The 14,254-nt window shown below is 37.9% G+C and overlaps 3 protein-coding genes across 4 annotated transcripts; 2 read left to right on the top strand and 1 right to left on the bottom strand.

The window, feature by feature from the left end:
• The first annotated feature begins 1,588 nt into the window (after positions 1-1,588).
• Positions 1,589-4,571, top strand: LOC121760388 (B3 domain-containing transcription factor FUS3-like). The gene is made up of 6 exons (XM_042156068.1): positions 1,589-1,822; positions 3,313-3,402; positions 3,599-3,699; positions 3,986-4,032; positions 4,123-4,199; positions 4,299-4,571. Exons 1-6 carry the CDS (start codon positions 1,589-1,591, stop codon positions 4,569-4,571), a joined length of 822 nt encoding a protein of 273 aa, XP_042012002.1.
• A 329-nt stretch (positions 4,572-4,900) lies between these two features.
• LOC121762327 lies at positions 4,901-7,756 on the bottom strand. 2 transcript variants are annotated; one of them, XM_042158170.1, is made up of 3 exons: positions 6,889-7,756; positions 5,722-5,892; positions 5,451-5,639 (listed from the first exon to the last, which is right to left on the bottom strand). In XM_042158170.1, exons 1-3 carry the CDS (start codon positions 7,450-7,452, stop codon positions 5,583-5,585), a joined length of 792 nt encoding a protein of 263 aa, XP_042014104.1. In that variant the 5' UTR covers positions 7,453-7,756; the 3' UTR covers positions 5,451-5,582. The 2 variants fall into 2 exon arrangements, with proteins under 2 accessions (XP_042014103.1, XP_042014104.1); XM_042158169.1 differs by having other exon boundaries at positions 4,901-5,892; positions 6,889-7,726.
• Positions 7,757-12,081: 4,325 nt separating this feature from the next.
• LOC121760386 lies at positions 12,082-13,044 on the top strand. The gene has a single exon (XM_042156067.1). The coding sequence runs from the start codon at positions 12,082-12,084 to the stop codon at positions 13,042-13,044; it is 963 nt and encodes a 320-aa protein (XP_042012001.1).
• Positions 13,045-14,254: the final 1,210 nt, after the last annotated feature.

Below are 14,254 nucleotides of genomic sequence, written 5' to 3'. Positions count from 1 at the left end.
TATACATAGATCATAACTGATACGAAGTCTGAATTTCTTTCGCAAAATATCGATTCAAAAATCAAATTGAGGGAGCTACTGGGCTCATTTTAATTCTGATATAACCAGATTAATTTTAGCCCAATGCATTACGCGGCCCAACAATTTCCCACGTGCTTATATGAGGAGGTCAAAATACTTAATACACAATTTATACTTTAGATATTATAAATTCAAGCAGGTTATATGAAATTTCGGCCGGCCAGCCATTTTTTCTATGAGTAAGAAATAAATTTAGGATCCTTTCAATTATCATATTTACTTGTGACTAAAGGCAATCTCTGTTTTTATTTTTTTATGATTGCTTCTATTTTTTATTCAAAAACTCAGACCATAATAATGTACTCCCTCTATCTAGCCGAAAATGACCCATCCTTGGCTAGCACTAAATTTTATGCAATTTTATTTTATATTAAATGGAAAAAATAAGTAAGAAAGAGGGAAGAAAGTAGGGATAAAAATATTTCTATCTTTAGTTATAGATCATCTTGGTTAGGATAAAATAAATAAATCATCTTTAATGGGACGGAGGAAGTGGTATTATAACTCGTTCTTACCGTGCTTTAATTACATTGATTTCACAATCACACATTTTACTTTCATCACGCACCATGATGATTTAAGCCAAGACAAAAAAAAATAGTATAAAAAATAGAATAAAATTTTTGCTAAAAAAATGAAATTTCTGAACTAATACAGGATGAGGTGAGTACTCTTTTTAGATATTTATCTATACATAGAATTTCGTTTTTACTGTATAGAAAGAGATTGTTGAGTCGCTAACGTGGCAATGTTATGAATCTATAATACTCCAATGAAGTAAGTTGAGATATAATCGACACACAATTTTCTCGAATAATGAGGAATATTTTAGTAATTACATTTACATGAAAAGGAACAAGGTTTGCGACATACTAATTTTATAAAGTGTGGATATTTTAATTTTTGTTATAAGGAATCGTCCTCGGTTATTCCACTATAAAACAATTAAAAATAATAAACAAACAGAAAATGGTGATGTTATATAATTAGAGAGTTGAGGTGGCAAGCACACAGGTGACGGTGCTGCATGCACCACACCCCGTTTTCGTTTCTCCGCCAAATTAAAACCACTCTCTCTTGATTATGATGGTATATACAGTGGTTTGTTTTAAGTAATTTAGGAAGCTCTAGAGAAAGAAACGCCATTGATTTTCAGGTGGCAGAGCTTTATCAACACCTGTACCTCCCTCTCTTCCACCACCTCATTTTCTCCACCATTTTCATTCGTCACTCTCTTGCTTCAATGCATGTCCCACTTTCTTAACTCAACTCTGGTTAAATCCTTTTAACACAAGAAGAGAAAGCTTTAAAAACAAAAGAGTTAGCTTAGCTTGTTTCATCATGAATGAAGGTTGCACAAGTGTCGTGCTTGCTCGCACCATTCTTGCCAAATTTAGAACATTTAATCTCATTATAAGAGCCCACCTCCCCAACTCCCCTATACCATTCCTCCTCTCTCTCTCTCTCTCCCAAACTCAATTCCCTTCGCACAGAAACAAAAAGAGAGATGATGGAGAGAAACGAGGCGACTCACAATGCCGGAAATGGGAAGGGACTAATGCCCACCGACGGCGCCACCAGGACTGCCCGCGCCAGCCGCCACACTCTCACCCGCCCCGATCTTCTCGCGGGCCCGGGCTTCAACGTCCAGAGAGGCCCCCGAATGCCTCGGTCCAGGCGTTCGAGCCTTGAGGGCCTCGCTGTGCCCGGTGCGCACGTGCCGCCTCTCTCTGTCGCACGTGTCAGTTTCTTTCACCTTCTCTTTTTCCGCTTCTTTACTTCAACTTTAATTATCAATAACAGGAAATGAAAAACCAAAACGCAATTGATATATATATATATATATTTTTCTATTTTAACGTAGACCACCTGTTACTTTCTTATTTTTCTAAATTTTACTATATGTAGATAGATCGCTAGAGCCACAAACTTTTCAAACAATTTAAAATTACTCCAAAACTAGAAAATGTCAGTGATTACTGATCTATACATCCTGCCTCTGACCAATGGTATTGTGCGTGATTTTTCATTGATCTGCAAAACTTATCCGGATTTTCAGAACAAAATTAAATTTGAATTAATTCATTTCAAAAAAAATTGCACATTACGAAAAAATATGTAAATGTTTTTGGAACTTTGTTGGTTGGGAGCACAAATACTTGTAAATGTTTTTGTCTGTTAGCTAACCACTTTAACACTTTGTCTCTGCCGTAGACGGTGAAGCCTGGACTTTTCCTCCTTTATTTACGGCTGATTTCATTATTTCAAAATTCTACTATAAAGTAATGAATCAAATTAAGTTCTTGATTTTGAAATTTTAAAACATGTGCATATTATTTAAAATTATACTAATATGTTGGTTGCATCGATGTCACGTTTTTTTCTTCTTATTATTATTATTATTAATAGAAGATTGTAAAACTGATTATGTAACCTGGATTTGAATAGCAACATGTTTGAATAAGGTAGCTGAGTCATTTAATTTAATGTGGGTAGATAAAACCAAATGTCTAGCTAGTGAAGAAATAAGAATGCTTCATTAGTTTGAAATCACGTGATGAATTTGTACTAATTTGGAGTACTAATTATGTAGGAGTTGAGTAGACCCATAATGTTACTATATTTATACGTTGTGTCTACGAATGGTGTTGTTAACCTAAGTTGAGTAGTGTAGAGTGTTAAGAATTCACATGAAGAGTTAGTTTTTTTAGATATTGTTAGAGCATGAATGAGTTTGATTATAGTGGTGTGATTTTAATCATGACCTGTTGTGTGTTAATAACACTAAGCATATACTATTATAACGATTTTTTTTGTTACAAGGTTAATAGCAAAGAATTGTTAGAATAAATATGCAACTCTTTATTCAAATTCTTGCTACAACGGTTACTAACCTATTATTGTAGTCAAGTCAATGCTTGCGGATTTGTCGGTCTGTATAGTTCGTGCATGACATGTCAACTATATGACGTATGCTTGTACAAAAGTTTGATTTTTAACTTGAAAATACATCCCTAAATCTGGTAAAAGTTTGATGTTTGTGCATGCCATGTCAACTAATACGGAGTATGATTGGACGGTTATTATAAGTAAATCTAGCCTATGCATCATTAAATCTAGTGAAAAAGTGTGCATCTTTGTTGGCCTTGTTATTGTGCATCATACATCGGAAAATCTAGCCTATGCCTATACGATCATCCTGAAAGTTTGATTACTTTCTAATGTTTGCAGGAACTTGATCTTACGAAACTTGCATATCTTTTCAAGAAGCAGCTAAGGAACAGTGATGTAGGCGTCCTTAGACGAATGATCCTTCCAAAGGTCTGCAGCTATAATCTTGCTCGTTACATTATGTGCACCAATCAGTTAAATCCTAGTCGCCTCACTGCATAATGGTTTCATGAATTCCTTCTCCTCAAATTAATAGCATTACATTATCCAAGTACAACTGTTAGTCAACACTTAAGGAACTAGTGGAGTACAACCTTAATGAGTTGCTTGTCATGATTAATTTCAGAGGGAAGCTGAGATTCATCTTCCTATCCTTGAATCCAAGGAAGGAATTCCAATTAGCATGCTCGACATGGATGGAATTCATGAGTGGTGGTTCAAATACAGGTTAGAATCGACATGCTTGCTGCTAATCGCCACTGTTTTTCCTCAACGTGCTCGTAAACAGCATATTTTCTCATCCAACATACGTACTTATAACATTGTAGCTCTACATATTCTTATTCCCACATATTTGAAACTTAGGCACAGTCTACATGTCCCGCATCTGCACGATTCAGTGAAATTTTCTCTCATTTAGTGAGTTCAAATACAAAGTATGGAGGTCAAATGTGCCATTTCAAGTTCATTCGTGTCTTATTTTTCACTTAGTTTCTGCCGTTTCCTGATACAGATACTGGCCGAACAACAGCAGCAGGATGTACGTGCTCGAGTATACGGGTAAGAACACCTTAAACAACATACCCTATTTGTTTCCATCAAATTTGTTTGCTCCTTAAATCAATGTATTGTGGTGGCACATCTCCTTAGGAGAATTCGTCTATACTCATGGCTTGGTGACCGACGACTTCATTCTCATCTACCAGAACGTTGAAGATGGAAGATATGTAAGCCAGATATACTTTGGATATAGATATCATGGATGATTCTTATTCATATTTGATAAAAAAATCAGTAACTTGTCCTATTCACACTAATATTACCAGATCATAGAAGCAAGAAAGAAAGGGCAGGATCTTGCACCGAGGATATTTGACAATCTTGCGATGAATGATGCAGCACCCGAGCTAGAGTTCCCGGAACTCCCTGTTCTAGAAGACACCGAGCTGGTGTTCGCGTATGACAACGATTTCTTGGACGACTCTCCCCTCGACTACATGGGAGAGTCGATCAACTTACCAAGCCTCGGATCGGACTCGTCTTTTGAAGCCATTGAAGACTACAATCCTGACGACTTCAACTTCGGGTGGAGAGAGTAGGTTTGGTTGGTTGTGAAAATGTACTGCAACTTTTGGCTTGGAAAGAACTTTGTGGGATGGGTAAGTAGTAGTGCACATATATATATAACTAGAATAAAATGTATCAAGAAAAGAAGTTGGTGATGATAGTGTTTTGCCTTGATATGCTATAGGGCTTCTGAGGCCAGAAAAGGAAGGCCTACTGCCTAACCTTTTTTCAGGCTATGTATCATTTTGCTGTGATTTTGTTGAATCAACTAAATTATCCTTATAAATCATCTCTCTGACCTTTGCTGTCTAAGCAAAAGGTCACCATAGTTAGGGTGACCATTTTGTGAAATATTATGAAGTTACAATGATAAGTAAAAACTAAAAAAAAAATAATAATATGTCGATTGCTGTGAAATACAAGTACAGACATTGAATAAACAAAAAAACTGGATAAATTCTCCGAAATTGGAGTGTCTACAAACACAAAGAATCTTACTCATCTATCAGTGTTGTCCCAGCTCCAGAAATAACTTGCATCTACTTGAAAAGGAACCATCAACCATGACAATTCAATACAGTGTAACCAACAACACACACACAGCAACAACCAAAGTTCCTGGTCTTATTACCATCAAAGAAGTCGAAGATGAGACGTATCGTTCATTCTCTTTATCTGCCAGCCGGCTTTCCACGAGTGTTGCAGCACCGTGACTGAAGAATCTTCGATGCAGAACTTGTGTGACATCACCGGGCTGCACCCGAGGAGGCCGGTCAGGAGGCATTTGATCGGTGTGGAGTGGCTGAACACTCCAACGCACGAGGACACGAGAGAAGGGGGGGTGATTCTCACATTTATGTCGCGTATCGGACCTTGGTTATTGGGTACTACTCGCGGAGACATCTCATCGTCGGCCTCATTGTCTCCAGTTGTCACTATCTGGAGTCTGCTCTTACCGGACTTCTTCTTATGAAGGCCCTGCCGGTGCTTGTGCGACGAATCCCAGTTGGGTGGTGCCAGAGAAGGCACGTCTCGTTCGGGCATCAAGTTCGGAAGTGCGTGAGTGCTGTTGTTTCCAAAAACCGGGTTGTCACTAGGATCTGGTGGGGAGAAATCAGACCTAAATTTGTCAGGAAATGCCACGACCGTACCATTTAGGAACTGAACCATCCGGAATTCTACCTGCCTCAGGGATTCTCCGGATGGTGCAGAAAAATCGGGCTGGAATTTCTCCATTAAACTCACTGTACTCGGGGTGAAAACCTCCGACCGATGGCATCCTTCCCAGTGGCCTTGGCTCATCTCCACGAGTGCATCAGATGATTGTATATGTTCCTCGGGTAAATTCAACTCCTGCACAGTTAAACTTCGATTATAACATTGAACAATAAAGTAACTTTCAATCATATTCCAGTTTACGGAACGTTTTGACCTTAAATCATTCAAGTTATAATCACTCTGTACACAATCTAAAGCCACACAGAGCTTCTAGAATTAGAATCACCAAGACAATTCATCATTAAAGCAACACAGACATGCTATGCTTAAATCGATCATGACTCGGATAGGAGCTTTCATCTCTCAATTCAATATATACAGTTCATATATATGAACAACTTTACACAGAAAACTAATCATGATTAATACTTTTGGCAAATTTGAAGATTTAGAACATTTTAGTTCTCACTCATAAGGACTGGTAATTTTCAGAGAAAAGCTGACCCTGAATGAACCAAAGCATGAATCAGAAGAAAGTACCCTTAAGAGTAACTGAGCAAGTAAGTCTAATTATTCCCAACCAAAGCGGATGAACACGCAGCAGAATTTAGCTGCACTTGATTGATAATTTCTCATGTGTAATTTTAATCACAACTCTGTCTATGAACTTACCATCTAGCTGGGATCCTAAAAGATTTACAAGTGAATGTCATAAATAATTCGGGGAAAAGAAGTAGATTAAAGTTAACTTCAGTATCAGCATAAAGCAGGTCCAGTAATTTCAAGAAAATCAGGCTTGTACCATTCCAAACAAGGAGTTTTGATTTGCTTCATCAATTGGACCATTTAATATAATAACAGAGAAGAGAATTTAGTTGTTCTACGTAAAGTAAGAAGCTCAAATAACCAAGTAATAATCTTGCTATGAAACACAACAAAGCACAAATTTGAACGAAAGATTAGCAATCAATCAGAGCAACAGAGTTTCCAACTTCAATCATACTAGTACATCAAAACACATACTTTTATGATCACCATTACCATTAGCAATGCAAGCTATGAGTAAATGAAGAAATACTACATTGCATCTCTGATTGAAAACAAGCCGATCATAAAAAAAATCAAGCTGACCTGGCAAACCGCCTGCGCGGTGGCGCGTGCCCGATCCAATGGCGAGGCGTAAATCGCACTAAACCTAACACCCTGGGACTTCAAAAACACGGCGAGGGCTCGCGCCTGGCGCTTTCCATTGGAGGTGAGGGCGGCGTCGGGGCAGCGGCCGGCGATCAAATCGGGCCTCAGATTCATGTGGCATTCGCCGTGGCTGACCAGATAGACCTCCGTGATCACCCGATCCTCGTCGGAGGGGGCGGGGGAGGAGAAGCCGCGGTGGAAGTGCGCGGGGGGCGGCGGGGCGAGAACGTTGTACGGGTCCCACACCTTGATCGAAGGCCCCGTGCGAGGCGTGCCGTAGGCGGAGAGCTGCGGGGAGAGCGGCGAGGCGGAGGCGTGGCAGGGCAGCATCTCCGGCTCCTGCTCCAGGATCTTCTTCACCACGGCGTGGTCGGCGCTGTCGGGGATGTCGCGGGGGACGGCGTCGTCTTCCTCTTCTTCATCTTCGTCTCCGATTTCGTCGTCGTCTTCTTCTTCCTCCTCGGCTTCGGAGGGGATTTGGGCGGACTGCGAAGAGCCCATGTGGCGGGGAAGGGAGCTTTACTGAGATCTGTCAATGTCGAGATCCAATCGAATGGGTTGAAGAATGGGGATTTGTAAGATCTAACACCAAAATGTAATAGATCTCGATTTCTGGAATTTTGGACTAAGAATTTCAATGTCTTTTTTCTTTTTCTTTTTTGCTTTTTGCTTTTTGTGTTGAGGAATCTAATCTAGAATAAAGCAGATTCACGTTGCCCCAATTGCCCCGACATCACCATTTTCTAAAGTTACATTTGCTGCGGTTTCCTACGGTTTTAGCAAAAATTGCTAGGAAGTTCGATTATTCTGAATTAGAGAAAATAAAACTAATTTAGTTTGTTTCATCAGTTATTTATTTCTAGAAATGACAATCGGCCGATCTCATTGGATTTCGGACCATTGTGAACAAATTGAATTGTAATTTTATAAGGTTATAATATTCAGTCATGAATTTAGGGCTGTCAATGACAATGGGTATCCATGAATATCCAACCCAAAAAATTTTCACCTTCAGTCTAGTTTTGGCGGACGGTGGCGGGCACTACCTGGCGTGAGAGACTAAGAGAGCCAAGAGGGAGAGGGACAGGGTGGTGGTGGACGGCGGCGGTGTCAAGCGTGAGAAAGCCGAGAGGGAGAAAGAGACAGTGTTACAATATATAGGCCTAATTGCATTTTGGGTTGGGGACTTGGGGTGCCTTAACCCACTCATTTGAAAATTTAAATTAAATAAATATTTTATAAAAAAAGTAAATAACATTTTTGGGTAATTGGATATCGGGTACCCTGATACCTGAAAATCCTCAAATTAAAATACTTGAACTCGTCCCAATATCTGACTTTTCGAATATTGGGTATCCATTAGCCGATTTTTAGGGTTCCGAATATCGGGTATTCGACACCCGATATTTATTTTGACGGCCCTAGCCATGATCCTAAAGGATTGTATTCTAGATTAGTCCACGGGCTAATCGGGATGCTCATAAAATTAACATTTATCAATCTAATACGTAATGATGAAAAATAACTTAATGTATATACTATTTAATTATGATAATTCTAGAATATATACTTAAATCTAAACATAATCAAATATTAAATATTTATATGAATAGAATAGAATAAAATAGAGTAACATAATTAAAAAATATAAATAAAATTAATGCACGTTTTAAAAATTAAGAATAAATCTGAGAGTGATATAAATTGAGAGTGTTTTTGTTTGATTAATTATATTATAAAAATTATCATAAAGTGTCAAATTTGGGTATTAAACATACGGAACAATAGATAATAGTTGCATCTAGATCCAACCCACCATGTCAGCTCATTGGCATCTCGGTCAACCCTATTCAAGTTGCGAGCTAATTGGATGCGGGCTAGTTGGATTATAATTTTATCAAACTAAAATTTTCCAATCATAACCCTCTAAATTTAGCAGATTATGCGTGACAGTCCACAAGTTTTGGGATGCACTAACATCCCTAGTTATTTCAATAATATAGTGTACTGACATTTATCCCTATTAATTTTGTAACAATTACTATAAGTTAAAAAAAATTGTTGTTATTGCTATTTATTTGTTGTTTTAACTTTAGTCCAGACAATTTTTTGACGCTAGATATTTTATTTTGAATCGATTGGACGGTTCATTAAAAGTAAGATGATAGTATATTATTTGTCTGTTTTCGGCCCCAACATATGAAATTCTAGTAAAGTAAAAAAACTGATACTACAATAAATCAGGCCCAATGGTATTACAAACATGACCCGTGAGTATTTTCAATCAAATGCCTCCTGTTACACAAATAAATAAATGTGAAGTGTGATTTAATTGGTAATCTTCATTTTACTCACTACAGCATTGCATTTAAAAAAATAATTAAATTTAATTATTTAATCATGTAACCACATAGCCCTTATAATATATAATTAAACATTTATAATTGCAGCTAGATGCAGACATTCCTTACCTCGATTTATGTTTGGATGCTGAAATCATCCCAATGAAGAAAAGCAAAATAAAAAATATCCAACTGTTATGTGTGACGCCTGACTTTTCCTATTCCTTTAAGTTGTTTTTGGATTACTATCGAATTTTTTTTAGCCAACTATCGTTCCGTTTTATTTTGAGAGCCTATGGAATTTATTATTTTTAAGAAGCCGAAATATTAAAAAATTATTTTATTCTCCTGCAGTCAAATTTGAGTCAAATAAATATCTCTCAATCCCATTACTATACGGCTTCTCTCCTTAAGAATCTCCAACCAAATAATCTCTGTTAACTCTATTTATACATCTCCTTCCACAATCTAGCAAAACGGCCGTTCCTATAGTTTTCTTCCTTTCATTGAAGTTTGAAGGAGAAACCAAGAGAGTTGTAATTTTTCAATACCTTCTCTTCTGCAAGTTTTGCCTCTTCCGGAAGGTATATACACAATTCCTGATAGTCTCTGCATTCAATTCCATGATTTAGTTTCACATAATCACCCACGGGAATAAATCCCTTTTGAAATTCTCGAAACTGTTGAATGATGGATTCGTGTGAAAGCCCCGATCTTTAACACTATTAGAAGCTGCCCTTTTGTTTTCCCTTCAATTCAATTCTTGGAAAATATTTCTGCCTTCCTACTAAAAATTGGAATCAAATAATCAGAAATTTAATAAAGGTGAGAATGGGGAAAAGGGGATGGAACTTACCTGTTGTGCGAACGGTGCTGCTCGGCGACGAAGGAGCGGTGACGGGTGCGGCGGTTGTTGAGCAAGACCGTTGAAGAAATTTAAGTGTGTAGAATGTGTCATGTCTTCACACGTGGCATATTCCTTCTCTCAAATGCTTCCGCTAAGTAGTTGTCCTTCTTTTGAGTTCTTGTATCGCTGAGATAATATTCATTTTTGAGTTGTTGATTGTTGAGATACTCTGATTTTATTCGAGATATTCCCATTTGTTTCGAGCTATGGTCGAGTTGTGTTGGTTTCCCCTTTCTTCCCCGCTTCTTTAATCCTCCCCTAGTCGCGATCAACCGTGTTTTCTATCCTTAGAAAATGCGGGCGTGACAAAGTGGTATCAGAGCAATTTTTCTTTCCGCTCTGGACCCGAGAGTCTTTTTCAGTCTTAGTCTAGAGTTGTTTCGCTAGACTAAAATAATAAATAAAATAAAATAAAAGAAGATAAAATAATAATTGTGTATTGAAGGGCTCAACATCCCGCTTCGCCACGCTCAATCAAGAAAGAGGTAATTTATTTTTATGAAAAAAAAATTATGAGAAAGTTTTCAGGAAAGGAGATGAGAAGCTATGGTTATGAAAATAAAGTATGTTTTACAATAGGATAGAAGAGCTATGGTTATGAAAACAAAGTATGTTTTACAATGGGATAGAAGAGCTATGGTTATGAAAATAAAGTATGTTTTACAATGGGATAGATGAGCTATGGTTATAAATATATATATATAGGGGAGCGGTATTCTCCTATTCATCCCTTAGATCCTTTATTCTTCTTAATATGAGCCGTTAAATCTCATTCATCAACGGTCCAGATGATCTGCATTATTACACTATAATGGTGCATTATTAGTCGGTGTGCATTATTAAATTGAATATCTGCATTATTACACTATAATGGTGCATTATTAGTCGGTGTGCATTATTCAACTGAAAATCTGCATTATTAAATGACACGTGGCACCAATCTAACCGTCGGATGACAAAATCGTGGGGCTAAGATTAAAAAGAACAAAGAACAAAAGATACAAAAGGAAATGAATACATACCTATATATATATATATATATATGTGTGTGTGTGTGTGTGTGTGTGTGTGTGTTTTGCGATATGTTATGCAATGAGGTGTCTTATCTTTTATGAAAAGATTTGATCAATGGAAAATGTTGTGTTTATGAATTGTTCAAAAAATTTTGAGTTTCGAGAAAAATAGTTTTAACTTTTTCGTTTGGAAAATTGAGCTATGGAAGTGTGATGTTATTTATGTTATGAGGTGCATGTATAATGCGTTATTCTATGGAGTGTTTTATACGAATGATGAAAGTTGATGCGAAAGTACGTTTTAGTTTTGAGTCAAAACTTTTACTTTAAAAGTGAGATGTGGAAATTTTGAGGAAAGTGTGAAAGTGTAAAGAAAGCTTTTGTGTCAAAATTTTATGAATGTAAATGTGAAGTGCGAAAGTGTTTTGCTATGTGATGTGAAAATGTTGTGTGTTTATCTTGTGGTATGAATGACGTTAATTGTGGTAGATGTTGAGATGTGAGATGATGAAGTATGTTGCGAACATAGAGTACTTATGTTGTAGGCTAGATTGAATATGCGCGAACCATAGTTTTAAGTTGAAATAATCTATCACTCTCCCGAGTGACAAAAATGAACGAGAATCTGAAAGTGTGGGGCGAATCTCTAATTTGTCAAAAATACGAGGAAAGGAAAATCGAAGAATGAGAAGAGAAGTCAGTATTATGATGTATGAAAAGATATGAAAGTTATGAAATGATGATGTGGTGAAGTTGGAATATGAGCAATCGTACTAACTCGTGTGCCTATGAAACAGAATGCCACCAAGACGTGGACGTGGAGATGGACGTGGACGTGGAAGTGGACGTGGTCCACGAGTAGGGCGCAATGGGGAGGAATGGTCCGAAGAGAGTGTTGGAAATCAACCCCCGCCTCCACCTCAAGAAAAAGGATACACCAAGACATTTTTTGAAGCAAAACCCCCCACAGTTTGATGGACTGGAAGAGCCACCAAAGGTAGAGGCCTGGATACGCGCCCTCGAGCGTATATTCGATTTTATGGAGTGCACCGATAAGAAACGTCTCGCTTGTGTGACTTTTCAGTTAACTGGGCACGCCGATTTTTGGTGGGATACCAAGCGAAGGACCATGAACCCCGCACGCCGTGAAGCGTTGACATGGAATGAATTCAAGGAGGAGGTGTACAACAAGTACATTCCCATGAGATACAGTCAGGCAAAGATAGTTGAGTTCCACACCCTAAAACAAGGAAGCATGACGGTGACGGAGTACGACCGTGCTCTTTGTGAAATGACCCGATATGCGCCCGAGTTAGTAGACACAGATGAGAAAATGGCCGAAAATTTTCATTCTGGCCTTAGACACGAAATAAGGGTAGCCGTGGCCAGCCATAGAGGAGTTACATACTCCGAGATTTTGAGTTGCGCTTTAGATGTGGAAGAGGCACTGCCTAAGGATGAGACGGTAGCGAATCCTACACCACCAACACCACAACAACAACATAACTCTCGAGACAAGAGGAAATGGGATGGGGATCAGACTCCATATGAAAATAAAAGGAAACAACATATCCAGACTGCCCCCAATCAAAGGGGTAATTTCCGACCTAGGATTCCTCCATGCACTATATGCTCTAGGAACCACCGTGGAGAGTGTAGACTCAAGTTTGATGGATGCTACAACTGTGGTGGAACTGACCATTTCTCTAGAGATTGCCCAAGTAAGAATGTTGGAGTGGATGCAAGGCAAAACGACCAAGGACCACGCCCACAACTTCAAGCAATTCAAGTTGACCCAAGAGAAGACCCAGCTCCACCCCCAAACCAATAGTAACATTGTGGTTGCAATGAATACGCTTGAGAATTTGAGGATAAGATGGAGAGTACTAGGAACCGTTTAGTTATATTTTTACAAATTTCGGGATAAATTTTTTGTTAAGATGGGTAGATTGTGACGCCCGACTTTTCCTATTCCTTTAAGTTGTTTTTGGATTACTGTAGAATTTTTTTCAGCCGATTATCGTTCCGTTTTATTTTGAGAGCCTATGGAATTTATTATTTTTAAGAAGCCGAAATATTAAAAAATTATTTTATTCCTCCTGTAGTCAAATTTGAGTCAAATAAATATCTCCCAATCCCATTACTATACGGCTTCTCTCCTTAAGAATCTCCAACCAAATAATCTTTGTTAACTCTATTTATACATCTCCTTCCACAATCTAGCAAAACCGTCGTTCCTACAATTTTCTTCCTTTCATTGAAGTTTGAAGGAGAAACCAAGAGAGTTGCAATTTTTCAATACCTTCTCTTCTGCAAGTTTTGCCTCTTCTGGAAGGTATATACACAATTCCTGATAGTCTCTGCATTCAATTCCATGATTTAGTTTCACATAATCACACACGGGAATAAATCCTTTTGAAATTCTCGAAACTGTTGAATGATGGATTCGTGTGAAAGCCTCGATCTTTAACACTATTAGAAGCTGCCATTTTATTTTCCCTTCAATTCAATTCTTGGAAAATATTTCTGCCTTCCTACTAAAAATTGGAATCAAATAATCAGAAATTTAATAAAGGTGAGAATGGGGAAAAGGGGATGGAACTTACCTGTTGTGCGAACGGTGCTGCTCGGCGACGAAGGAGCGGTGACGGGTGCGGTGATTGTTGAGCAAGACCGTTGAAGAAATTTAAGTGTGTAGAATGTGTCATGTCTTCACACGTGGCATATTCCTTCTCTCAAATGCTTCTCTAAAATACTTTTTTAAGTATGGTTTATTGGTTCTATTTTGCAATGATAAATTTTTTGCCATGATTAAATTTTTTAGATTTAAATAAATAATAAGCGACCCAGAATTTAATTTTTTCATTTGATGATCTCCCCTAGTCAAGTTTAGGTCTTTTTGTGTTTTTTATTTTATGTTTTCTAATGAGAAACTGAAGACAATGCTTTTCGATTGCAATCGAGAGAGAACAGTTTGTGTTGACAAAACATCATCGAGAATATATGTAACGGGCCCTCCTTCGGGCAGACTGAAGGAGCGA

Source organism: Salvia splendens, chromosome 13 (assembly GCF_004379255.2).
Source record: "Salvia splendens isolate huo1 chromosome 13, SspV2, whole genome shotgun sequence".
NCBI lineage: Eukaryota > Viridiplantae > Streptophyta > Magnoliopsida > Lamiales > Lamiaceae > Salvia > Salvia splendens.
The sequence above is the reverse complement of the archived record's forward strand: the minus strand, read 5'-3'. Positions and strand labels throughout refer to the sequence as shown.

Bases quoted from the DNA above. Each gene is read 5' to 3' on its own strand.
- LOC121760388 (XM_042156068.1), top strand. From the start codon at position 1,589: ATGATGGAGAGAAACGAGGCGACTCACAATGCCGGAAATGGGAAGGGA. The intron at 4,033-4,122 runs GTAAGAACACCT...ACATCTCCTTAG, and splicing joins GTACGTGCTCGAGTATACGG to GAGAATTCGTCTATACTCAT. The intron at 4,200-4,298 runs GTAAGCCAGATA...TAATATTACCAG, and splicing joins ACGTTGAAGATGGAAGATAT to ATCATAGAAGCAAGAAAGAA.
- LOC121762327 (XM_042158169.1), bottom strand. From the start codon at position 7,452: ATGGGCTCTTCGCAGTCCGCCCAAATCCCCTCCGAAGCCGAGGAGGAA. The intron at 5,893-6,888 runs GTCAGCTTGATT...TTAACTGTGCAG, and splicing joins CCGCGCAGGCGGTTTGCCAG to GAGTTGAATTTACCCGAGGA.
- LOC121760386 (XM_042156067.1), top strand. From the start codon at position 12,082: ATGGGGAGGAATGGTCCGAAGAGAGTGTTGGAAATCAACCCCCGCCTC.